The following is a 26358-nucleotide window of genomic DNA, read 5'->3' as shown; positions in this document are numbered from 1 at the left end:
CTCTCTCCCTCCCTCCCTCCCTCCCCCCCTCCCCCCCTCCCCCTCTCTCCCTCTCCCTCTAGCAGTTTATCAACAACCAGGGCCACAAATGTGGAGGATTGTTGTAAATTTGAACGGGGGTGGGGGCTTATTAATAAATCTCCTTGCCTGTCTTGGACTGTTAAACAGTGGGATTACATTCTCACACACACACAGGACACACACACACATACAGACACATACACATACAGACACAGAAACGGAAATACGTTCACATAGACACACAGACACACACATGGACACATGCAGACACAGATATAAATACACAGACACGGACATACGTACACACACAGACACAGATATACGTACACAGACTGACACATACATGGACACATACACACGGACACATACACACAGACACACATACATACACAGACACGGAAGTATGTACACATGGAAACACACAGACAGACACATAAATACGCAGACATGGACATATGTACACACACAGATGCATACACACAGACATACGTACACAGACTGACACATACATGGACACACACAGACATACATACACAGACACGGAAATACGTACACATGAACACACACAGACACATAAATACACAGACACGGACATACGAACACACACATACGCATACACACAGACACACACAGACGGACATATGCACACATACTGACACATACATGGACACACATACATACACAGACTCATACACACACACATACACAGACTCATACACACACACATAACACAGACTCATACACACATATACAGACACATAGACACAGACAGACACATGCACACACACATGGACACAGACACATACGCTCGCACACACACACACATATACGGACACACATAACATTAAACACCCGAGCCACTCAGAGTGAAGGCAGCTTTCAACAGAATCTCTCAGCTTACTCAAAGGCAGCGGAATGGAAATGATTTCAAATCATCTTCCGGTTACTAAACTCCCCTCCCCTCCTTCTCCCTCCCTCCCTCCCCCACTCTCTCTCTCTCTCTCTCTCTCTCTCTCTGCCTCTCCAGAGTTGACGTTGATTTGAAACGTCATTACATTTTATACACTCTTTCTGGTCCAAGTCTGGAGCTGTTGTAAAACATCTACAAGAGCTGGGTTGTGTAGGGGAGAGTGTCCCGGCCAGACGATTCCAACAAGTAAGTCGCTTTGCTTTTCTTCTTCTCGTCCGTCGCTTTTAACTGGATTTTTCGGGCAAACTTTGGTAGCGGATTAATTTTTGGCTGCACACGTGTCTGTTTGTTCCTCTCCAACCCCCTCCCTTCCCAACACCGCCAACATTTGCCCTGGATATTATTTTTGGGAGGTGGTTGTGTGTGTGTGTGTGTGTGGGGGGGGGGGGTGGTTGTGTGTGTGTGTGTGTGTGTGTGGGGGGGGGGGTTGTGTGTGTGTGTGTGTGTGTGTGTGTGTGTGGGGGGGGGGGGAGTGGGGGTTGGGGAATTACCTTGTCAATTTCAAGCGCCGATGAAATGAACAAGCTCCCGGAGCAGGTTCCGCCCTGTTACTGAGGGAGAGACGCAGGGAGGCGGGGGTTTGTGGACTGAATTATTTCCAGTTTAAAACAACACACAACACGGACTTTGCAGTTCACCCGGGGCTTGTTTTTTTTTCCAAAGAAAAGCCATTTGCAAGGCCGATTTTCCGCTGGTTTTTGGGGTGGGGGGTGGGGGTGGGGAAGGATCTGTAGTGTTGGAGGGAGAGGAGGGCTCTTTCTTGCCCCCCCCCCTCACCGCTGGGGTCGGGGAGGGTCGGTGTGTGTTGCTAACGGCCGAGGAATCCCTGACTTTGTGTTTCACCAGTGAGTCAGTACTTCCCACACACACACACACTGCCGTTAGTCCTCGACAGGGCGTGTTGAGCTCCGGCTGTTTTTGGATCCTCTTTGGAAAATATTGTGTGTTTGCGTCTGTGCGTCTGTGTGTGTCTCTTTCTGCCTGTCTGTGTGTGTGTGTGTGTGCGCCTGTCTCTCTCCCTGTCTGCCTGTGTGTGTGTCTGCCTCTCTTTCTCTCTCTCTCTCTCTCTGTGTCTGCCTCTCTCTCTCTCTCTCTCTCTGTGTCTGCCTCTCTCTCTCTCTCTGTGTCTGCCTCTCTCTCTCTCTCTGTCTGCCTCTCTCTCTCTCTCTCTCTCTGTCTGCCTCTCTCTCTCTCTCTCTCTCTGTCTGCCTCTCTCTCTCTCTCTCTCTGTCTGCCTCTCTCTCTCTCTCTCTCTGTCTGCCTCTCTCTCTCTCTCTCTCTCTCTGTCTGCCCCCCTCTCTCTCTCTCTGTGTCTCCCCCTCTCTCTCTTTCTCTCTGTCTGCCCCTCTCTCTCTCTCTGTGTCTGCCCCCCCTCTCTCTCTCTGTCTGCCCCCCCTCTCTCTCTCTCTGTGTCTGCCCCCCCTCTCTCTCTCTCTGTGTCTGCCCCCCTCTCTCTCTCTCTCTGTCTGCCCCCCTCTCTCTCTCTCTCTGTCTGCCCCCCTCTCTCTCTCTCTGTCTGCCCCTCTGTGTGTGTGTGTGTGTGTGTGTGTGTGTGTGTGTGTGTGTCTGCCTCTCTCTCTCCCTATCTGTCTGCCTGTCTCTTGTCTGTGTGCGTTTGTATGCAACTCTTTCTGCCTCTCTGTGTCATGCCTTAACGTCTTCGAGTAACACTGCATACTTAGTGTATACATGCATCCCTAGGTATTACAGAGCAGTATTACTGTCAAAGTCTAAAGTCAAAGTTGAGTTTATTGTCACATGCACAAGGCCATGTGTGCACAGGTACAATGAAAAACTTACAGCAGCATCACAGGCACATAGCATCAGAGAAGCAGCATTCACAAGAAAAACATAAATTATAGACCATTGTAGTGCAAAGTGGTCCCAGTGTTGCTGTACTGAGGCAGTGATTAGGGTTGTGCCGGTCAGTTCAAGAACCGAATGGTTGAAGGGAAGTAGCTGTTCCTGAACCTGGTGGTGTGGGGACTTCAGGCTTCTGTACCTCCTGCCCGATGGGAGCTGGGAGAAGACGGCACGGCCCAGATGGTGGGGGGATCTTTGACGACAGACGTTGCCTTCTTGAGGCGGCGTCTCCTGTAGATACTCCCGATGGTGGGGAGGGATGTGCCCGTGATGTATTGGGGCTGAGTCCACGACTCTCTGCAGCTTCCTGCACGTTCGAATTGCCGTCCCAGACCCTGGTGCAACCAGTCAGGACACTTTCAACAGTAATGTCTGCAGAAGTTTGTTGGAGGGTTCGGTGACAAGCCGAACTTCAGCCTGAAACTTAACTGTGAGACACATGAAAACAGGTCTTGGAGGAGAGAATTGGATGTGTAGGGAGGGAATTCCAGGCCCAAGCAGCTGAAAGCACAGCCAATTACAGTCGTACAGCATGGAAACCGGCCACTCGGCCCAACTGGTTCATGCCAGCCCATTTGCCTGTGTTAGACCCATATCCCCAAACAACATAACGTCCCATCTCCTGCGCTCAGTGCCCTGACCGCTGAAGGCCAGCGTGCCGAACGCCTTCTTCACCGCCCCGTCTACCGCTAACGTGAGAAATAGAAGCTGTCTCCTCCTCATCCCTGATGCACCTCTAAGCTACATTTCTCCCACACTTTCCTACGCAAACCCACGCCCCTTGATTCCCACAACAGGAATCTGGGAAGCTGTGTCTCTCAGACACCCAGACACTTGACTCCTCATCTCCTCTCCCTCCTCCCTCACCTATTTAACCCTGCCCTCCCTTCCAGCATCCCTTGCACAGATCAAAGGGAATGTGTTGACTGTAAATGTTTACTGAAAAACTGTGGACTTTTCAAAGCTCCAGGGGTGTGTGACGGGACGGTGCGGAGGGAGCTTCACCCTGTGTCTGACCCTAGCAGTGTGCGATGGGACGGTGTAGAGGGAGCCTCATTCTGTGTCTGACCTTGGGAGTGTGTGATGGGACAGTGTAGAGGGAGCTTCACCCTGTGTCTGACCCCGGGAGTGTGTGATGGGACGGTGCGGAGGGAACTTCACCGTGTCCCAGCTGGGAATCAGTAGATAAACACAATTGAAGGTAGGATTGACACAAAGTACTGAAGTGAAGCAGCATCGTTGTATCCATGGGTATCGATCTGACAGGATACATTCCTCTCAAACCCCTGTGTCCTCAGTACAAGTTGATCTGAAGACCAGGCAAGGTTACCACAGACAACTGTAGTGTCAGACAGCAGGAGCTGGGATCAGCAGATACTGGGGCTACACCGTTACATCAGCTGCTATCTGTGTTGTGACACCGTGCCATCTGTGTTTTCACCCTTTGCTTGAGTTACTGTCGAATCACACCATGTGTTCAACAGGACAGCACGGGACAGACACAGGGTGAAGCTCCCTCTGCACCATCCCGTCACACAATCCCGGGGTCAGACACAGGGTGAAGCTCCCTCCGCACCGTCCCGTCACACACTCCCGGGGTCAGACACAGGGTGAAGCTCCCTCCGCACCGTCCTGTCACACACTCCCAGGGTCAGACACAGGGTGAAGCTCCCTCCGCACCGTCCCGTCACACACTCCCGGGGTCAGACACAGGGTGAAGCTCCCTCCACACCGTCCCATCATTTTCAGTTTGAGCCAGTGCCTCAAGGCTCCAGAGACCTGGGTTCGATCCTGACCTCTGTGTGTGTGTGTCTCTGTGTGGATTTTGCACCTTCTCCCTGTGACCTCGTGAGTTTCCCCTGGGTGCTCCGGGTTCCCTCCCACGTCCCAACGACGTGCGGGGTCGGTGGGTTAATTGGCCACTGTAAGTCTCGCCCCCCTACCCCCCCCACCCCAGTGTGTAGGTGAGGGGTAGAATCCGGGGGGAGGGGAGTTGTTGGGAATGTGGGGAGAATAAAATGGTGACCGGTGGTCAGCACGGACTGGATGGGCCGAAGGGCCTGTTGCTTGACCCTGAGTCTATCCTCGCGACAGTAGGCAGGGGTCTGTTGCTTGAACCTTGACCCTTGCCCTGTTCACCTTTTGGGCCATGTCTCTCGCTGAGCTCGGGGGGTGGTGGGGGGGCGTCAGAGGTCAGAGGTTTAACCCACACCACCCCCGCCGGGCACTGTGGACCCCTCCCTCGGGCGAGGAATTCTTCCAGAAGGGTCTGGGTGTGGTTTGGAGAGCTGGTGTCTCCTCCAGCACTTGTCCGAGATCCCTCTCTCAAGGCGAAGGTTGGCTGGCGTTACACTCCAGCCCTGGACAGGCCATTTGGCCCATTGATGATGTACCGACCTTTTATACTAAATGTCCCCCTCCACAATTTCCGATCCAAGTCCCTCCATTGCATGTGTGTCTAACTAAAAGCCTCTTAATCTCCACCAAACTGCCTTCTTCCATTACTACCCCCAGCAGCACGTTCCAGGCACCCACCACTCTCTGTATGTAAAAAAAAACTTGCCCCGCACAACTTACCCCCCTCTAAATGCATGCCCTCCAGTATTGGACATTTCAACCCTGGGGAAAAGATTCTAACTGGCTACGCTATCCATGCCTCTCATAATCTTAGAAACCTCTATCAGGTCTCCCCTCAGCCTCCAGCGCTCCAGAGAAAACAACCCAAGTCTGTCTGACCTCTCCTTATAGCTCATGCCCTCTAATCCAGGCAGCATCCTGGTGAACCTCTTCTGCACCCTCTCCAAAGCCCCCACATCCTTCCTGTAATTGGGGGGGGGGGGGGGGGGGGGTGACCAGAACCACACACAAGTGCGGCCTGACCACAATTTTATACAGCTGCAACGTGACTTGCCGACTCTTGTAAACGCCCCGACCGATGAAGGCAAGCGTGCCGTACGCCTCCTCTACCACCTTATCCACTTGCGTAGCGGCTGCACTCTTTGCAGTCGAATCGTAAGTCGGGGCTCTGCGTCTCTGAGCTCGACGGATACCCAGGGAGGGGGGGTGGCCCTGTTGTATTCCCAGAGGAGGTTGGACAGGCCAGGGTTGTCACTGCCCACGTTGTAAAGAACAAGGAACGAACTTACTGAAACATCTCAGATCCTGAAGGGACGTGACAGGGGAGTTTCTCTGATGTTCTGTACCTGCGATGCTGCTGCAAGTAAGTTTTTCATTGGACTCGTGAGGACGTCTAACAGTAAACTCGACCAGTGGACGCCTCAGATGAGGGGGTGTAGTTCCGAGGTTGGAGAGGGGGGGGTGGTAGTTTAGAACTGATGAACCTCTCCCAGAAGGTGCGGAACCTCTGGGAGATTCCCTGGAAGGTTTTGGAAGCTGGAATTTTGGTGGGGGAGGGCAGGGGGGGTGGAATTTAAAGAGGAGGGAGAGACATTATTGAGGGCTGTGGGGATCTGGCGATGAAGCCTGGGGTGTATTGAATCGATGGACCGAGTGGCCTCCTTTTTTTTAAAAAGTTTATTAGCTTAAAAGCACTACAAAAGTTCAACCAGTGTCAAAACACTGCAACTAATACAGAAAAGGGAAGAAAACTAACTAAGCATCTACATAACTACAGCAATAAAGCTAACTAACACCCGCTGAACGCACACGCAACACGGCAGAGAGGAATGGCATCCTCACCGTCCGCGACACGCACGATCCCCTGAGGCGCCCCACCGAGCGCGGAACTCAGCCAGGGTGCCCGCGTAGGCCGCTCGCTCCCTCTCCGAGGACACCCGAGTGGCCCGCTCCCTCTCCGAGGACACCCGAGCGGCCCACTCCCGCTCCGAGTGTGTCCTGGAACGGGCGGGTTGTCCGATGAGGAACGGGCGGACGGACAGGCTGGGGTTCAGGGGGGTGGGAGGGGACGGAATCGAAACGTAGAAGGTCTTGAGAGGCAGGTGCAGAGAGGATGTCAAAGTCGGGGTTATCGTCACCTGCACGTCCATGTGTGCACGGGTGCAATGAAAAACTTGCAGCAACATCACAGGCACAGAGCATCAGATAAGCAGCATTCACAAGAAAAAGCATCAATTAACCATAAATTATCCACAATTTTTACAAGAAAGAACAGAATTAGAGCAAAAAAGACAGGCCATTGTAGTGCAAAGTGGTCGCAGTGTTGCTGTACTGAGGTAGTGACTAGGGTTGTGTTCAGGAACCGAATGGTTGAAGGGAAGTCGCTGTTCCTGAACCTGGTGGTGTGGGGACTTCAGGCTTCTGTACCTCCTGCCCGACGGGAGCTGCGAGAAGACGGCACGGCCCGGACGGTGGGGGGATCTTTGACGCTGTTTCCTCCTGTGGGAGACTCCAAGGCGGCAACAGCCAGTACCAGAGGACAGCCATTGTAGCTCAGAAGAGAAATGTTCAGGGGAGGTGTCAGAGGTAGGTTCTTCACGCAGAGAGTGGAGGGTGGGTGCCTAGAGTGAGCTGTGGAGGCTGATACAACAGGGTCAGTTAAAAGTTACAATAATGTAAGAAAAATGGAGGGTTCCTGTTATGTTTGCTCTTCATCAAGAGACAAACTTCGTGTGGGTTTAACATCTGAACATTTTATTAACCAACACCCGACTGGCTGGCTTTCCCTCCCCTTTTACAGCCACGTCCTGTTCCCCCATGTGACCCCTTGCATTGCCTACTGGGAACTGTAGTTCTCTATTATAACTACATAATAACACAGATACGGGCTGCGTAGGAGGGAAGGGTTAGATTGATCGTGGGGGAGGTGGTCGTGTAGGTCTGCACAACATCGTGGGCCAAAGGGCCTGTACTGCGCTGTAGTGTTCTATGTTCCATGTCCTAGAGCTAGTGGTCGCTGTTGTAAAGGGGGTGGGGGGGGGTGTCGCCCCTTTAAGACAGAGATGAGGCGATTTTTCGCCACCCCCTCCCCTCCCATGAGTCTTCCTTGGGGGGCGGCGGGGGCAGAGTCTTCGAGGTAGAGGGAGGCCGGTCCTCGATCGGCGAGGGACGACAGGTCACCGGGGGTCAACGGGAATGTGTTGGGATTGTTTGTGATTTTATTGAATTGGGGGGGGTAGCAGACTGGAGAGGCTGAATGGTCGTTTCCTGCCCCTGATCCCCCTGGGTTCTTGCACCACGGAAGATCTTTGGGACCGTTTCTCTCCGGAGTTTAATTTGGATCGGTACGAGGTGCTACGTTTCGGGAAGACAAATGGGGGTCGGACTTTCACTGTGAACGGTGGGCCCCGGGGAGTGTTGTAGAACAGGGGGACCCAGGGGTACAAGTACATGGTTCCCTGAAGTGGCGTCATCTGTAGACAGGGCAGTGAAGAAGGCGTTCGGCACGCTGGCCTTCATCGGTCAGGGCACTGAGTACAGGAGTTGGGATGTTATGTTGCAGTTGTACAAGGCGTGGGTGAGGCCGCACTTGGGGCACTGTGTTCGGTTTTGGTCGCCCTGCTGTAGGAACGATGCCATTAAGCTGGAAAGAGTGCAGAGGGAGATTTTCGAGGACGTTGCCGGGACTCGAGGCACTGAGTTATGGAGAGAGCAGGTTGGGACTTTATTCCTTGGAGCGTAGGAGAATGAGGGGTGACCTTATAGAGGTGTATAAAACCGTGAGGGGCATCACTAGGGTGAATGCGCACAGTCTTTTCCCCAGGGTTGGGGAATCAAGAACCAGAGGGGAGAGGGGAGAGATTTAAAGGGGACCTGAGGGGCAACTTCTTCACCCAGATGGTGCTCCGTATGTGGAACGAGCTGCCAGAGGGAGTGGTTGAGGCAGGTACATTAACAATGTTTAAAAGACACTCGGACAGGTCCACGGATGGGGAAAGGTTTAGAGGGATACGGCCCAAACGCGGGCAAATGGGACCGGCTTGGGTGGGAATCTTTGTCGGTATGGACCAGTTGGGCCGAAGGGCCTGTTTCCGCGCTGTGTGACTCTGTGACCCGAGGGTGCAGAAGCCGTTAGGGCATCAGGTACCCAATGAATTCAGCTTCAGGTGGAGTGTCCAGTGAGCTATAGAAGTTATAGAGTCTGAAGGCACGTACCACCAGGCTCAAGGACGGCTTCTATCCCGCTGTTATAAGACTATTGAACGATAAGATGGACTCTTGACCTCCCAATCTACCTCGTCGTGGCCCTTGCACCTTATTGTCTGCCTGCACTGCACTTTCTCTGTAACTGTGACACTTTATTCTGCATTCTGTTATTGTTTTCCCTTGTACTACCTTGATGTACTGATGTGATGAAATGATCTGTATGGATGGCATGCAGAACAATGTTTTTCACTGGACCTCGGTACATGTGACAATAATAAACCAATTTAGACACCCCTGCCCTGGGGAGGGAACTGTGACCATGCACCTTATCCATGTGCCTCGTGATTTTGTAACCTTCTATAAGGTCTATTAGACGGTGGGGTTGGGTTAACTGGGCTGTGGAGGAGGGTGTGAGGGGAATTTTTATAGCCCCTTCCACAACATCCCAATGCAGTTTCTGACCATTGAGATTTATCTGATATTCTGGCCGTTCAATAGGCAGAAAATGTGTCCATTGTGTGCACAGTAAGATCCAACGCTTTGAGGTTCACCGGCTAATTTGTGTTGGCTGCGGGACGGAAGGGGTTTGGAGATTGGATGGGGGGGGGGGCTCTTGTTCCAACAGCAGTTGTGGGACGTTTTGTGTCTGCCCACTGGGGTGCCTTTTCCCCCAGCCCGTCGCCTCTTCGGAGGGTTTGGAAGTAGTCTTGGAAGTTTGGCCTTGGTGGGGCATCACTGGCGCAGCGGGTAGAGCTGCTGCCTCGTGGCTCCGGAGACCCGGGTTCGATCCCGACCTCTGCTGCTGTGTGTGTGTGTGTGTGTGTGTGTGTGTGTGTGAGAGACACATTCTCACACTCTGTGCCAGACACAGAGCGAAGCTCCCTCTGCACCGTCCCATCACACACTCCCGGGGCCAGACACAGGGTGAAGCTCCCTCTGCACTGTCCCATCACACACTCCCGGGGTCAGACACAGGGTGAGGCTCCCTCTGCACCGTCCCATCACACACTCCCGGGGTCAGACACAGGGTGAAGCTCCTTCTACACCGTCCCGTCGCACACTCCCGGGGTCAGACACAGGGTGAAGCTCCTTCTACACCGTCCCGTCGCACACTCCCGGGGTCAGACACAGGGTGAAGCTCCCTCCACACCGTCCCATCACACACTCCCGGGGTCAGACACAGGGTGAAGCTCCTTCTACACCGTCCCGTCGCACACTCCCGGGGTCAGACACAGGGTGAAGCTCCTTCTACACCGTCCCATCACACACTCCCGGGGTCAGACACATGGTGAAGCTCCCTCCACACTGTCCCGTCACACACTCCTGGGGTCAGACACAGGGTGAAGCTCCCTCCGCACTGTCCCATCACACACTCCCGGGGTCAGACACAGGGTGAAGCTCCCTCCGCACCGTCCCGTCATTCTGAGTTGGAGGTGCAGAGACCCAGGGGTGCTCTGTGTGTGTGTGTGTGTGTGTGTGTGTGTGTGTGTGTGTGTGTCTGTGCCTGTGTGGAGTCTGCACGCTCTCCCTGTGACCGCATGGGTTTCCCCTGGGTGCTCCGGTTCCCCCCCCCACCCCCCCCACGTCCCAAACACACTAATCGACCGCTGACAATCACCCCACTAATGTGTGTAGTTGAGGGGAACGTGGGGAGCAACACCGTGGGGATTGGTGCAAATGGGTTAGCACAGACTCGATGGGCCAAAGGGCCTGTTTCTCAGCTACAATAAAACGACAGCCCGTGGCCACTGTAGGCAGACAGAGTTCAACTGAATGCCTGTGGTTAAGTTGACGTACAGTCTAACATTAGGCCGTGACACATCAGGACAAGACGGCAGGATGCTCACTGTGACACCCCTCTAATTCGCATCTGCCTCCAGAAATTGGGACTGCCCCTGACGCTTTCGGGTGAGGCAGACCCGTCTCCCGCCCGGGACCTTCACCCACCCCTTCTCCACCCACCCCCCCCTTCCTAAAGTATCCCACAGCCGCCTGTCCGTTTAGATAGGGGAGGGGCCTTTTTCACAGATGTTTATCCCAATGTCGACGTCAAAAAGCAGAATCGCCGGGTGTCGTCAGTGGGATCTTGCTGTGCGTGATCGCTTGTGGTTTTGATTGATGAGGCATCAATGATTTTCGTTGATGAGGCATCGGGCAGGGGGGGAATCGCGGAATGGTGTGTGTGGGCTTTGATCCCACTCCCTCGGTCCCAGCAGCACGGAGCGTTCCCGGAGTCCGTGGGCCTGCCAAGGTTGTGAAGGTCAGGCCTTCAGACACCAGCTGGCTGCTGGTCACAGGACGAGCTGTGCTGGGGACAGTGCCAGCAGAGGTGGACACATTCCCAGCTGGAGAGAGGGGGTGGGGAGGGAGCTGCTCGATCACTCTCTCTCTCTCTCTCTCTCTCTCTCTCTGTGAGTCTCTCTCTCTCTCTCTCTCTCTCTCTCTCTCTCTCTCTCTCTCTCTCTCTCTGTGAGTCTCTCTCTCTCTCTCTGTGAGTCTCTCTCTCTCTCTCTCTCTCTCTCTCTGTGAGTCTCTCTCTCTCTCTCTCTCTCTCTCTCTGTGAGTCTCTCTCTCTCTCTGTGAGTCTCTCTCTCTCTCTGTGAGTCTCTCTCTCTCTGTGTCTCTCTGTGTCTCTCTGTGTGTGTGAGTCTCTCTCTCTCTCTCTCTGTGAGTCCCTCTCTCTCTCCCTCTGTGAGTCTCTCTCTCTTTCTGTGTGTGCCTCTCTCTGTCTCTCTCTCTGTGTCTCTGTCTCTCTCTTTCTGTGCCTCTGTGTGTGTGTGTCTCTCTCTCTCTCTCTGAGTCTCTCTCTCTGTCCTCTCTCTGTCTTCTCTCTCTCTCCCTCTTCCCCCCCCCCCCCACCAAGAGTGTTCTTGACCCCCTCAGCCAACCAGTGAGCTGCCCATTTGTCTCACCACCAGCCGTGGGAGCTTGCTGTGCACAGCACATTCCTCAGCGGGGGGTGGGGGGGGGGGTTACATCTGGGAACCCCTCCATGAGTCGGCCGGGTTGTGGACGGGGAGGGAGGGAGGGGGGTGGCAGAGGAGCCCCCTTGTACTGGGGGGGGCGGGGGGGGGGGGACAGTGATTTCCCAGCATCCTCCTGGTGCTCTGGGCTTCCCCCCGCGCCGCCCCCCCCCCCCCGGCGTACCGTACCACCCTGTATTGGAGCCCACCCACAACCTGTGCCTCGGGGTCACAATGGCCAATTGTCCTTCGACACCCTGGCTTGACAAAGGCGCCCTTCAGTCCCCGTGTCACGTTACTTGTTCTGCCAATCTTTGGCCGCCTTTGTCCCTCATTATAATCTCGATCACGTTTTACACTCCCCTCTCCGTCGCGATCTGTCCCACACGGAATTGGATTAACTAACGTTCCTTTCTCAATAATAAATACAGCAAATGCTCGAAACACTAGCAGGTGGGCAGCATCTGTGGGAGCACAGAAGACAGCACGGGAACAGGCCCTTCGGCCCACAATGTCTGTGCTGAACACTAAATCCCTTCTGCCTGCACGTAATCCATCTCCCTCCACTCCCTGCGCAACCGTGGGCCTATCTAAGAGCCCCTTAAACCCCTCTATCGTATCTGCCTCCACCCCCACCGCTGGCAGCACATTCCAGGCACCCACCGCTCTCTGTGTAAGAAAACTTGCCCCAGATAAGATGAGATTTCTTTATTAGTCACATGTACATCGAAACACACAGTGAGATGCATCTTTTTTGCATGGAGCGTTCTCGGGGGCAGCCCGCAAGTGTCGCCACGCTTCCGGTGCCAACATCGCACGCCCTCAGCTTCCTAACCCGTACATCTTTTAGAATGTGGGAGGAAACCGGAGCACCCGGAGGAAACCCATGCAGACACGGGGAGAACATACGAGCTCCTTACAGACAGCGGCGGGAATTGAACCCGGGTCGCTGGCGCTGTAATAGCGCTACGCTAACCACTACAATCCCGTGCCTGCCCCACACATCTCCTTTGAACTTCACCCCCCTCAACTTAATCCTCTCGTAAGCAAAGGAGCTGAATCCCACGACCACCACCACCACCGGCTAAGTAAAACCAGACACGATGGGATTGGAGACGGCAGAGGGACAATGTTTCCCCACCCTCGCCGAGGGTAGTTCCGAGTCTGGAACCCGCTCTCTAACAGGGTGGGAGAGGCAGACCCGTCGGTGAGACCACCCCCGGAGCACTGCGCACAGCTCTGTTCACCCAGCTATGGGGAGGGTGTCATTAGGCTCGAGTTATAAGGAGAGGCTGGACAGGCCGGGACTGTTTTCCCTGGAGCGAAGGAGGCTGAGGGGTGACCTGGAGGTTTATAAAATCACGAGGGGCATGGATAAGGTGGACGGTCGCAGTCCTTTCCCCCAGGGGAGGGGAGCCTAAAAATAGAGGGCACAGGTTTAAGGTGAGAGGGGAAAGATTTAAAGGGAACCTGAGGGGCAACTTCTTCACCCAGAGGGTGGTCCGTATGTGGAACGAGCTGCCAGAGGGAGTGGTTGAGGCAGGTGCAACTAAATACTTGGATAGGTCAATGGATGGGAAGGGTTCAGAGGGATACGGGCCAAACGCAGGCAAGTGGGACTGGCTTAGATGGGAATCTTGGTCGGCATGGACGAGTTGGGCTGAAGGGCCTGTTTCCGTGCTGTACATCCCCCCCCCAACACACACACACACACACACACACACACACACACACACAGTTAGAGTCCTGGACTCGAAGAGCTGGGATTGTCTCCCGCCACTTCCCTCGCCTCTCGGGGCACTGCCTGAAGGTTCGGGGGATGCTGTCGGACAGGATATTCCTACTGGAGAGAGAACCTCGGCTTTGCTCATTGGGCTGAGGAAGCTTGGACTCCCGTTTCGCGATGCCCAAAGTCAGTGATCGCTACTGTTCCTCAGGAACACGAGACAAGAGGATCAGGAGTTGGTTACTTGGCCCTCCAGCCTACTCTGCCATTTAATACCATCACAGCTAATCTGGCCCAGTCCTCGCCTCCCCAGTTCCCTCTCTCTGTCTGTCTCTCTCTCTCTCTCTCTGCCCTTTAAATCCCTCCAGTAACCTAGCCTTGGCAACCCTCTGGGACAGAGGATTCCAGAGATTCCCCACCTTCTTGTGAGAAGAAGACCTCACGCACCTCGGTGTTAGATAACCCCTTGCCCCGGTCTTGTAACTACGTCTCCTCGTTTGAGACTCTCCCACTGGTCAGATGTACAAGAGGTCCGTTCAAGAGCCTGATAACAGTGGGATAGAAGCTGTCCTTGAGCCTGGTGGTACGTGCTCTCAGGCTTTTGTATCTCCTGCGTGACGGGGAGAAGAGAGAATGTCCAGGGTGGGTGGGGATGCTTGATTATGTCGGCTGCTTTCCCGAGGCAGCGGGAAGTGTAGACAGAGTCCACGGAGGGGAGGCTGGTGTCTGTGATGCACTGGGCTGTGTCCACAACTCTCTGCAGTTTCTTGCGGTCCCGGGCAGAGCAGTTGCCGTCCCAAGCCGGGATACATCCAGATAGGATGCTTTCTGTGGAGCATCTGTAAAAATCGGTGAAGGTCGACAGGGACGTGCCGAATTTCCTTCGCCTCCTGAGGAGGTAGAGGCGCTGGTGAGCTTTCCTGGCCATGGCGTCTACGTGGTTGGACCAGGACAAATTGTTGGTGATGTTTACACCTCGGAGGTTAAAGTCAAGGGGGTCACCCATTTAAGAGAAGGACAAGGGGATGTGGGTTCTCATGAGGAACACTTCCTCAGAAGGGGAGTGGAAACAGAGTCTTTAAGGCTGGGGGGGACCGGGATGGAGAGTTGAGGTCACAGTCGGATAAGCGGTGATTTTGTGAAAGGGTGGCATGGACTGGAGGGTTTGCATGGCCTTCTCCTGTTCAGAATTCGAGCATTTTTAAAAAAAAAACATTCTCAGTTGCGGACACAAAACACCGAGATTGTCGTTCTTAACGGGGAGAAAAGACATCCATTGCTCACCTGCCTATATCCCCGAAAGTGGCGTCGCAGGTAGACAGGGTGGTGAGGAAGGCGTTCGGCACGCTGGCCTTCATCGGTCAGGGCACTGAGTATAGAAGTTGGGACGTTATGTTGCAGTTGTACAAGGCGCTGGTGAGGCCGCACTTGGAGCACTGTGTTCGGTTTTGGACACCCTGCTGTAGGAAAGATGCCATTAAGCTGGAAAGAGCGCAGAGGGAGATTTACAAGGATATTGCTGGGACTCGAGGGACTGAGTTATGGAGAGAGGTTGGGTGGGTTGGGATATTTTTCATTGGAGTGTAGGAGACTGAGGGGTGACCTTATAGAGGTTTATAAAACCATGAGGGGCATCGATAGGGTGAATGCGCACAGTCTTTCCCCAGGGTTGGGGAATCGAGGACTAGAGCGCGCAGGTTTAAGGTGAGAGGGGGAGAGATTTAATAGGAACCTGAGGGGCAACTTCTTCACCCAGACGGTGGTCCATATATGGAATGAGCTGCCAGAGGGAGCGGGTGAGGCAGGTACATTAACAACGTTTAAAAGACAGGTACGTGGGTAGGAAAGGTTTAGAGGGATACGGGCCAAATGTGGGCAAATGGGACTGGCTGAGATGGGTCGGCATGGACGAGTCGGGCCGAAGGGCCTGTTTCCGTGCTGTACGTGTGACTCCAGCCCGGAGCCATCCAGTTGACCTCTAGGATGGTCAAGAAAGAGAGAGACCCCTCCTCCCCTCCCCTATCTTGCCCCCGAACCTCCCCTGGTTTGACTCGGACTGACCGGTGGTTTCTGACCCCCCCCACTTGTTGAACCAATCCAGGGGTCCTTCCGGCTGACTGAGGGCCCTGGGTACAGGACGGGTCTCTAGCGGGGCCTACCCTTCCGCGTAGGAAGGGCGCGCTGCGAGGCTAACCTTGGCTAGGCCCCAGAACCTGCCTCTGTTAACGTCCCTCTCTCGCCTGAAGTTTGTCCTTCCCCTGGTTGCTAAGTGTTGGCAACCCAGAGAAGTTTGCCGGTGGCAATCTGTGTTTACACAACTCTCTGAGCTGTCGGTGATAAGGAGAGAGAGATGGGGGAGGGAGAGAGGGGGGGAGAGAGAGAGAGAGAGAGAGAGAGAGACGGGCTGCAGAGGGAAAGAGAGTCGGGGGGGAGAGAGAGAGAGAGACGGAGGGAGGGAGAGTGAGAGAGGGATACAGAGATACCGGGGGGGGGGGGGGGGAGAGAGATGAGTAGAGGGGAGCAGATCGAGGTCCTCTCCGTCCCTGCCTTTCTGAAGTGCTTTTGATTCTGGGATCGTGCTGTGCAGTGTCTGCCCCCTCTATTTGTTCCATGAATGAACACTCCACACACCACCCCCCCCCCCGTGCTAGAGCAGGGAGCAAGGAGGAGGGTGTGTCTCTCACTCCGACCCCCTCCTACCGACTCCAACATTCCCCGACTCTGAGACAATCCTGAGGGTCTTCACCAGCGCCCCCCCCCCCCCCCCACCCCAAGCAGGTCGGGCAGCGGTCTGGTTTCGGTTCCGAACCCCTCTTTTGAGTCCAGGGGTCATTTGGAGGTAGAACCTTCTGCTTCTCAGTAGCACTGGGGAGGGGCACAGAGTGCGGAAACACGGGTGGAGGACAGAGGGGATCAGAATGACACGAGCAGAGGTGGTGCCTGCCAGGAGAGGCATAGACTCATACAGCAGTGAAGGGAGCATCTTGCAAATAGTAAGCTTAACTGAAGGGAATTTGACTCCTGTGACAGGGAGTCATGGACTCATACAGCAGTGAAGGGAGCATCTTGCAAATAGTAAGCTTAACTGAAGGGAATTTAACTCCTGTGACAGGGAGTCATGGACTCATACAGCAGTGAAGGGAGCATCTTGCAAATAGTAAGCTTAACTGAAGGGAATTTGACTCCTGTGACAGGGAGTCATGGACTCATACAGCAGTGAAGGGAGCATCTTGCAAATAGTAAGCTTAACTGGAGGGAGTTTAACTCCTGTGACAGGGAGTCATGGACTCATACAGCAGTGAAGGGAGCATCTTGCAAATAGTAAGCTTAACTGAAGGGAATTTGACTCCTGTGACAGGGAGTCATGGACTCATACAGCAGTGAAGGGAGCATCTTGCAAATAGTAAGCTTAACTGGAGGGAGTTTAACTCCTGTGGCAGGGAGTCATACAGCACAGAACAGGCCCTTCGGCCCAACTGGTCCACGCCAGCCAAGATTCCTGTCTAAGCCTGTCCCATTTGTCTGTGTTTGGCCCGTATCCCTCTAAACCTTTCCTAACCGTGTACCTGTCCCAGTGTCTTTTAAATGTCGTTAATGTACCTGCCTCACCCACTCCCTCTGGCAGCTCGTTCCATATACGGACCACCCTCTGGGTGAAAAATTTGCTCCTCAGGTCCCTATTAAATCTCTTTCCCCTCTCACCTTAAACCTGTGCCCTCTAGTTCTTGATTTATTTTCTTCTTAAATTTTTCAATCCTTGGGGGGAAAAAATTGAGTGTGTTACCCTCTCGAATTAAGGATTCTGAGTGCAGGATTCCCTGAAGGTTAACTTGCAGGTTGAGTCAGCAATCAGGAAGGCAAATGCAATGTTAGCGTTCATTTCGAGAGGACCAGAATATAAAAGCAAGGATGTACCGCTGAGGCGTTGGTCAGGCTGCAGTTGGAACATTGTGAGCAGTTTTGGGCCCCGTATCTAAGGAAGGATGTGCTGGCCCTGGAGAGGGTCCAGAGGAGGTTCACGATCCCAGGGATGAAAGGGTTAATGTACGAGGAGAGTTTGACGTCTCTGGGCCTGGAGTTCAGGAGGATGAGGGGGGGAGGATCCCATTAAAACCTCCCAGATACTGAAAGGCCTGGATAGAGTGGACGTGGAGAGGGCGTTCCCATCAGCGGGAGAGTCCGGGATCCGAGGGCACAGCCTCCGACTAAAGGGACGTCCCTTTAGAACTGAGACGAGGGAGGAATTTCTTCAGCCAGAGGGCGGTGAATCTGTGGAATCCGTTGCCACAGAGGGCAGTGGAGGCCAAGTCATTGGGTGTGTTTAAGGCCGCGATTGATAGGCTCTCGATTGGTGAGGGGGAGAAGGCAGCAGAATGGGGCTGAAGGAAAAGAAATCAGCCATGATTGAATGGCGGAGCGGACTCGATGGGCTGAATGGCCTAATTCTGCTCCTATACCTTGTGTATCTGTGCTCTTTGTGATATTATGCACCTTTATAAGGTCACCCCTCATAGTCTCCTAGGCTACAAGGAATAAAGTCCCAGCCTACTCAAAGAGGGAACTGAAGATTCGCGAATAACCAGAGTAGCTTCAGCAGAAGGTGGTCCAGTGTCTGAAATTTACCAGCAATGAAGGGGTCAAAGTTCTGGGACATCGGGATGGTTGGTTTTCTACAGTTGTTACGTTGAGTCTGGAAGGCCGCGATGTATCCGGTCAGAAGGTAGGGTGCTGATGTTGAGCTTTGCTTCGAGACGGGCAGAGTTCGGAGAGGGATAGGGGTGGGGAAATCAGGGGCCTGGGCAACTGGGATCTCGGGGTCAACCGTGGCCACAGTCAGTTCCCATCGAAGGGGTCAAGTTGTACAATTGGGCTGTCCCTGACTCTGCACAGTTCGAGGGGAGAGGAGCTGTGGACAGTCCTGATCCCACACTGGGGAAGGGCTGAGGGACAAAAGAGAGTGCTCCGGGGGCCGGAGGGGGTCACAGAGACGGGGAGGGGTGCAGGGGCCAGAGGGGGTCACAGAGACGGGGAGGAGTGTGGGGGCCGGAGGGGGTCACAGAGACGGGGAGGGGTGTGGGGGCCGGAGGGGGTCACAGAGACAGGGAGGGGTGTAGGGGCCGGAGGGGGTCACAGAGACGGGGAGGGGTGTGGGGGCCAGAGGGGATCACAGAGATGGAGAGGGGTGTGGGGGCCGGAGGGGGTCACAGAGATGGAGAGGGGTGTGGGGGCCGGAGGGGGTCAGAGACGGGGAGGGGTGTGGGGGCCGGAGGGGAGTGGGTCACAGTGTAAGGGCTGGAGATTTGCACCTGAGGCCCGACCTTTCAGCTTAGGCCTGGGCTCCCTGGGGTCATCTGAGGTAGATTCCGATGCCTTGTGTCGGGATTCCTGCCAGGAGCTCCGGTTTCGGAGCACGGGTCAGTGTCTCTGCTGACTGAGTGTTGGGACCAGCTGCTGATCTATGCCCCAGACCTGAGGAGTGTCCGGGCTGCCGAGCTCTCCCAGACCCGGGGTGGGGGGGGAGGTGGATTCCCCCACCCTCCTTGCTCTGGCGACCACCCCACCCCCTACCCGCTCCGGCGACTCCTGCTGTAATCATATGCCGGATACTTTCCCCGGGGCCACGTCCGACGGCTCATTTAAAATCCCAGCCCCCTCCGTCCGCCCACCCCACAGGTCATTGCCCACTCTCCCCCCCCCTCTCTCCCCCTCTCCCCCCCTCCCCTCTCCCCCTTTCCTATTCCCAGTTGGATTTGTATCGCAGACCCGTCCCCAACTGCTGTCCGTGTGGGGGAGGGAGTTCCGGGGATTCGGACCCGGCAGCGGTGAAGGAACGGCCGATGTGTTTCCCGGTCGGGATGGCAGAGGGGAGGGGGGGATCCTGCAGGTGGCGGTTTCCCCCTGCGCCCTTGGGATGAGGTTCTTTATAATGACCCCGGGGAAGTTCCCGGTGGACGTCGTCATCCTGCCTCTCTGTGTCATTCCCGAACAAGCGTGCACAATGGCAGGACCATTCAAGCGTTGGCGTACAGCGGGATCTCGGGCTCCAAGTCCACGGCTCCCTGAAAGTGGCCGACAAGTAGACAGGGTGGTGAAGAAGGCATATGGCATGCTTGCCTTCATCGGTTGGGGTACTGAGTCAGGAAGTCGCGTTGCAGCTGTATAAAACCCTGGTCGAGCCGCACTTGGAGTACCGTGTGCGGTTCTGGTCGCCCCCGTTACGGGAAGGATGTGGGGGCTTTGGAGAAGTGCAGAAGAGGTTCACCAGGACGCTGCCTGGATTAGAGGGCACGAGCCATGAGGAGAGGTCGGACAGACTTGGGTTGTTTTCTCTGGAGCGGCGGAGGCTGAGGGGAGACCTGTTAGAGGTTTGTGAGATTACGGGAGGCACAGATAGAGTAGACAGCCGGTATCTTTTACCCTCCAGGGTCGAAATATCTAATACTAGGTGTGCATTTAAGGTGAGAGGGGGGAAAATTCAAAGGAGAGGTGCGGGGCGGGATTTTTTTTTACACAGAGAGCGGTGGGTGCCTGGAATGTGCTGCCAGTGGTGGGGGTGGAGGCAGATATGATAGAGGGGTTTAAGAGGCTCTTAGATAGGCCGGTGGACGTGCAGGGAGTGGAGGGGGATGGACATTGTGCAGGCAGAAGGGGTTAGTTTAATTTGGCACTGCCATTGTGGGCCGAAGGGCCTGTTCCTCGTACTGACTGTTCTACCTGCCGATCTAAACATAATGTCACACTTGCTGTGGGGGAATCGGATACAGGAGTCGGGAGGATGTGTTTCAGTCGTACAAAGTGTTGGTGAGACTATATTGGAATTGGTTCATTATTGTCACACGTACCGAGATACGGTGAGAAGCTTTTGTCTGCGAGCCATCCAGACGGATCATTCCGTACATCAGTGCATCGAGGTAGTACAAAGGGAAAACAGAATGCGGAATAAAGTGTCCCAGTTACAGGGAAAGTGCAGTGCAGGCAGACAATAAGGTGCAAGGGCCACGACGAGGGAGATTGGGAGATCACCTGGATACTGTGTACTGTACTGGTCTCCCTGTTTAAGGAAGGGCGTTAATACGTCGGGAGCCATTCAGAGAAGGTTCATTCGAGCGATCCCCGGAATGAGCAGGTTGTCCCATGAGGAAATGTCGGACAGGCTGGGCTTGTGTCCGCCGGAGCTTCGAGGACCGAGAGGGGATGGGGTTGAGAGGTCCTGAGGGGTGGGTGTGGAGAGGGTGTTTCCACCCGTGAGAGAATCTTGAACCCGAGGCCACTGCTTTAAACATAAAGGGAGTTGCTTGTTTAAGAGAGCGACGAGGCGATGTTTATTCTCGATAAGGGCTGTGGAAGCGCAACCTCCAGAGGTTTTTAAGGCCAATTCCCGGTCAGCGAGGGGGTGAAAGGTGGTTGGGGGGTGAGGACGGAAGTGTTGGGATTACAGTCGAGATCTGATAAGGACAGCAGGACTGGAAGGGCCGAATAGCCTCACCTTGCTCTTCTTTGCATCTGCCCGTCCGGAGAGTCGTTGACACTCCCAATCACTCTACCGATTTTTTTTTGGATCGACCCATGCGCCGAATACTATTGGCTACCCATGGGCAGCATGGAACGTGATGGGCATCGGAACCAGTCAGTCCTTTCACAAACAGGAACGGCAGGTTATCTGAAATTGCTTGCTATTGAGTCACTGAGTTGTGCTGAGGTGGGGTATTGGATGGGGGGGGTGATTGAGGGAGGGAAGGAAGAGGGAGAAGCTCCCCAGGGTCGCTGTTCCCCTGTCCCCACTGCCCTCACCTTTCCGTGTGGGAGAGGGTGGGGGAAGGGGGTTTGAGTCCTGTTTCCCCCAACGAGCGGGAACGTCGAGTCCCGACGCTGCTGATCCATGGTCACCCGGCGCAGTGGGGCGCGGGTCGTGCGGGGGATCTCCTGGCGGGTCTTCTCCTGGGCCCGGCCAAACTGGCCATCCACGGGTCCCGGCGGCCGAGGGTTCTGGCCGGTCCGCCTGCCTGCCCGTCTTCCGGGCTCACGCCCGCGCGCGGGTGCCCCTGGAGAGGGAGCACGCGGTCTCTGCGGGCACCCTGGTTGAGTTCGGCGCTCGGTGGGCCCCTCGGGATCGCGTGTGTCGCGGACGGTGAGAATGCGTTTCTTCTCTGAAGTGTTGCGCGGTGCGTTCAGTGGGTGTTTAGTTTGTGTTATTTTGCTGTAGTTACGTAGATGCTTGGTGTATCTTGTCTTCCTCTATTAGTTGTAGTGTTTTGCAACTGGTTGTCCCTTTTGTGCTTTTAGCTAATAAACATTTGTATTTAAAAAGAAAAGTGGGGACATTGAACTGGGTTATTAGCATTCATTTCGAGAGGACGTACCACAGAGGCTTTATAAGGCGTTGGTCAGACCGCATTTGGAACATTGTGAGCAGTTTTGGTCCCCCGTATCTAAGGAAGGATGTGCTGGCCCTGGACAGGGTCCAGAGGAGGTTCACAAGAACGATCCCGGGAACGAAAAGGTTAACGTACGAGGAACGTTTGATGTCTCTGGGCCTGGAGTTCAGATGGGGGGGGGGGGGATCTCATTGAAACCTCCCGGATACTGAAAGGCCTGGATAGAGCGGACGTGGAGAGGACGTTCCCGTCAGCGGGAGAGTCCGGGATCCGAGGGCACAGCCTCGGAATAAAGGGACGTCCCTTTAGAACTGAGATGAGGAGGAATTTCTTCAGCCAGAGGGCGGTGAATCTGTGGAATCCGTTGCCACAGAGGGCGGTGGAGGCCGAGTCACTGGGTGTAGTTAAGGCCGAGATTGGTAGGTTCTTGGTCGGTGAGGGGGTTACGGGGAGAAGGCAGGAGAATGGGGTTGGGGACAAAACATCCATGATGGGCCAAATGGCCTAATTTTGCCCCTGGATCTAATGGGATTCGTTGCCCACTTGCCGTTCTCCTTGCTCGCAGGATGCTTCAGACGATTTACGAGTGGTTCTGGTGGGACCGCCTCTGGCTCCCTTATAACCTGACCTGGGCGGACCTGCAAGACCGGGATGGCCGTGTCTACGCCAAAGCCAGTGACCTCTACGTCACCATACCTTGTGCCTTCGCCTTAATGTTTGTCCGTTATGTTTTCGAGAGGTAAGGCCCGTTCCTTCCTGGCGGGAGCCAGCAGAAAGGGTTCGGCGAGCAGCAAAGAGAGGGAGTGAGAGTGACTCAGCAGGAGGGGAGGGGACGCGGACGCGGAAGGAGGGGGTGAATGCTGGAGCTGCCCAGGACGCCACTGGAGGCTTGTCGCTGAGGTTCTCCTGGTATTCTGGAAGCCATCTTGGCTCAGTTGACCCTCGGTTGTGACGGCCCCGTTGACCCTTGGCCTTTTTGCCCAGGTGATCCCTGTTGATCTCCACGCTGACCCGATTGACTGTTGGTAGGTAGGGGATCTGTAGCCGTCCTTGGCTGCAGCACCATGGTAAATGTTGACCCTTGCCTTGGGTCGCCATGGTAACCCTGTTGACCCTTGTCTTAGATCGCCATGGTAACCCTGTTGACCTCCGGCCGGAGAGCCTTGGTGACCCTGTTGACCCTTGACCAGAGTACCATGTTAACCCTGTTGACCTTTGATCTTGGTGACTCTTGACCCTTGACCAGAGCACCTTGATGACCCCGTGATCTTGGGTGTTCCTGTTGACCCTTGCCTTGGGCCACCATGGTAACCCTGTTGACCCTTGCCTTGGGCCATCATGGTAACCCTGTTGACCCTTGCCTTGGGCCACCATGGTAACCCTGTTGACCCTTGCCTTGGGCCATCATGGTAACCCTGTTGACCCTTGCCTTGGGCCACCATGGTAACCCTGTTGACCCTTGCCTTGGGCCATCATGGTAACCCTGTTGACCCTTGCCTTGGGCCATCATGGTAACCCTGTTGACCCTTGCCTTGGGCCACCATGGTAACCCTGTTGACCCTTGCCTTGGGCCACCATGGTAACCCTGTTGACCCTTGCCTTGGGCCACCATGGTAACCCTGTTGACCCTTGCCTTGGATCGCCATGGTAACCCTGTTGACCTCTGGTCTTGACCCTGTTGACCTATGGCCAGAGACCCTTGGCGACCCTGTTGGCCCTAGCCTTGGGATGCCATGGTGACCCTATTGACCCTTGATTTTGGTGACCCTACTGACCCTCGACCAGAGCACCATGGTGAGCCTGTTAACCTTTGATCTTGGTGACCCTGTTGACCCTTGACCAGAGAGCCATATTAACCCTGTTAACCTTTGATCTTGGTGACCCTTGTTGACCCTTGATCTTGGTGACCAGGCCCTGTCTCTACCTTGGGGTGGTGTTGATCCATTGCCCGTTGGACCACTGCTTACCGACCGTCTCTCTCTCTCTCTCTCTTCCCCCCCCACCCCTCCCCAACCTTAGAACCGTAGCCACTTACTTTGCACACTTACTGGGCATTAAAGAGAAGGTCCGGTTAAAGGTGAAACCTAACCCCATCTTGGAAAAGTCTTTCACTTTCTCGTCCAAACATCCCAAACAGGTAGGTGCCTTGGTGGCCTTCCCGGTTCCCCAATCCCGGTCGAGGCCGTCGGTGGGGGGGTGGAATCGCGTCGCCGTCACCGCCACCTCTCGCGTCTCGCCCCCGCCGATCCACCACCACCTCCCCCCCCCCCCCCCCCCACGACTTCCTCCAATACCGAACCAACTCTGCTGCGCACAGCAGGATCCCGCAGGCTCTCGCGACGGGGAAACGGGCGGCAGGTGGCGGTGTGTTGGGAGGCTGGCTCAAGGACAACAATCTGGTGGGTGCTGGACCTCGACCCCGGGGATGGCGATGGAATTGGGGGGGGGGGGGGTGGGTGTGGGGAGAAATGGGGAGAGAGCCGATCCTGGGTCGGCCTTGGACCCTCGGTGAACTGACCCCCTCTGCCACTCCGGATGTATCTCCGCGGGTGTGACACCCAGGGAGGTCGGAGGTCCCTCGGTCCGACACCCCTGCCGGAAACCTTCGGGACCGGCCTTTTCTCCGGGAGGGGTGAATGGTCCGGGACGGAGCCTGGGAGCGGAGGGCGATCGGAATTCCACAACCGGGATCGGTAGACTGGCTTAGAAACATAGAAAACCTACAACGCAGTTCAGGCCCTTCGGCCCACAAAGCTGTGCTGAACATGTCCCTACCTTAGAAATTACTAGGCTTACCCACAGCCCTCTATTCTCAGCCCCATGTACCTATCCAACAGTCTCTTAAAAGACCCTATCGTATCCGCCTCCACCACCGTTGCCGGCAACCCATTCCACGCACTCACCACTCTCTGAGTAAAAAACTTACCCCTGACATCTCCTCTGTACCTACTCCCCAGCACCTTAAACCTGTGTCCTCTTGTGGCCACCATTTCAGCCCTGGGGAAAAACCTCTGACTATCCACACGATCAATGCCTCTCATCATCTTATACACCTCTATCAGGTCCCCCCTCATCCTCCGTCGCTCCAAGGAGAAAAGGTTGAGTTCCCTCAACCTGCTTTCATAAGGCATGCTCCCCAATCCAGGCAGCATCCTTGTAAATCTCCTCTGCACCCTCTCTATGGCTTCCACATCCTTCCTGTAGTGAGGCGACCAGAACTGAGCACAGTGCTCCAAGTGGGGTCTGACCAGGGTCCTATATAGCTGCAGCATTACCTCTCGGCTCCTAAATTCGATTCCCCGATTGATGAAGGACAATACTCCGTACACCTTCTTAACCACAGAGTCAACCTGTGCAGCTGCTTTGAGTGTCCTATGGACTCGGACCCCAATCTCCCTCTGATCCTCCACACTGCCAAGAGTCCTACCACTAGTATTATATTCTGCCATCATATTGTCCCGGTGTGGAATTGAAAGGCATTTGCTGGTGGGGGTTGGTGGGGGGGGCAGGTAGAAAGTGACGGGGAGATGGTGTCTTGGAATTGGATGCGTTTACGGGTCGGGATCGAGGGTTCTGAGGCCAATTCTGGATTGGGTGGTGGGAATCTCCCAGGGGAGAGGGGCTTCAGTCCCTCGGGGCAGTTGGGGGGGGCTGTTCCCCTGCCCCCGAGCAGGGCAGGTTAAGAGGAAATTCAATGGAGACGTTTGGCGGTAGTGTTGCCCGGAGGGGAGGGGGGGCGCTGAGAGCGGAGATTTGGCCCCTTCCACAGCTGGAGGAGGGGAGGAAATAGGCCGGGGGGCGGGGGGGGGGGGGGTGGGGTGCGCAAACGATTGGAGATCGCTCCTCCCCAGCCCCCGCTACGGGGTTGACGCCCTCTCTCTCCTGTCGCAGAGCGAGATCGAGAGCCTCGCCAAGAAGAGCCACCTCACCCCACGCCAGGTGGAACGGTGGTTCCGACGCCGCAGGAACCAGGCCCGGCCAAGCGTGCTGAAGAAGTTCCGGGAAGCCTGGTAGGATTTTGGTCTCTCGAACCTTTTTTAAATTTCCAAATCTACGTGTCATTTCCCTTCTTCCCTCAGTTTTCACGGGGCTTTGGTTGTACAATGACTACTCCAACGACGGAATTGCCCAAATTAAAGATGGCTGCCTCCCACCATCAACATGGTGGCTTATTGTTGCCCTAAACAAAGATGGCTGCCTCTAATTTTCAGAAGGGGGTGTGTGGTTCCTCCTAATGCCCTAAATACTGATGGCCTCCTCCCACTATCACCCGCGATAATTGCCATTATTAAAGATGGCTGCATCCTACCATCGGTGGTGACATCACACTGCTGCCATAAACCAAGATGGCTGCCACCTACTGTCACCACCGAGGCT

At 55.0% G+C, this 26358-nt stretch overlaps 1 protein-coding gene across 1 annotated transcript in view; it reads left to right on the top strand.

Annotated features, from left to right (window-relative positions):
* Positions 1 to 1023: 1023 nt before the first annotated feature.
* The window catches only part of LOC127587513 (ceramide synthase 2-like), a 43748-nt gene continuing 18413 nt past the window's right edge, over positions 1024 to 26358 (top strand). Inside the window, exons 1-4 of the mRNA XM_052045904.1 lie at positions 1024 to 1177; positions 22547 to 22720; positions 24001 to 24118; positions 25873 to 25991. Coding sequence (XP_051901864.1) covers positions 22548 to 22720; positions 24001 to 24118; positions 25873 to 25991 — 410 coding nt within the window. The 5' untranslated portion in view covers positions 1024 to 1177; position 22547. The remainder of the gene's footprint in view (positions 1178 to 22546; positions 22721 to 24000; positions 24119 to 25872; positions 25992 to 26358) is intronic.

The sequence above is a fragment of the Pristis pectinata genome, chromosome 40, assembly GCF_009764475.1.
Source record: "Pristis pectinata isolate sPriPec2 chromosome 40, sPriPec2.1.pri, whole genome shotgun sequence".
Taxonomy (NCBI): Eukaryota; Metazoa; Chordata; class Chondrichthyes; order Rhinopristiformes; family Pristidae; genus Pristis; species Pristis pectinata.
Note: the sequence above shows the minus strand (reverse complement) of the source record. Positions and strands in the feature narration are given on the sequence as shown.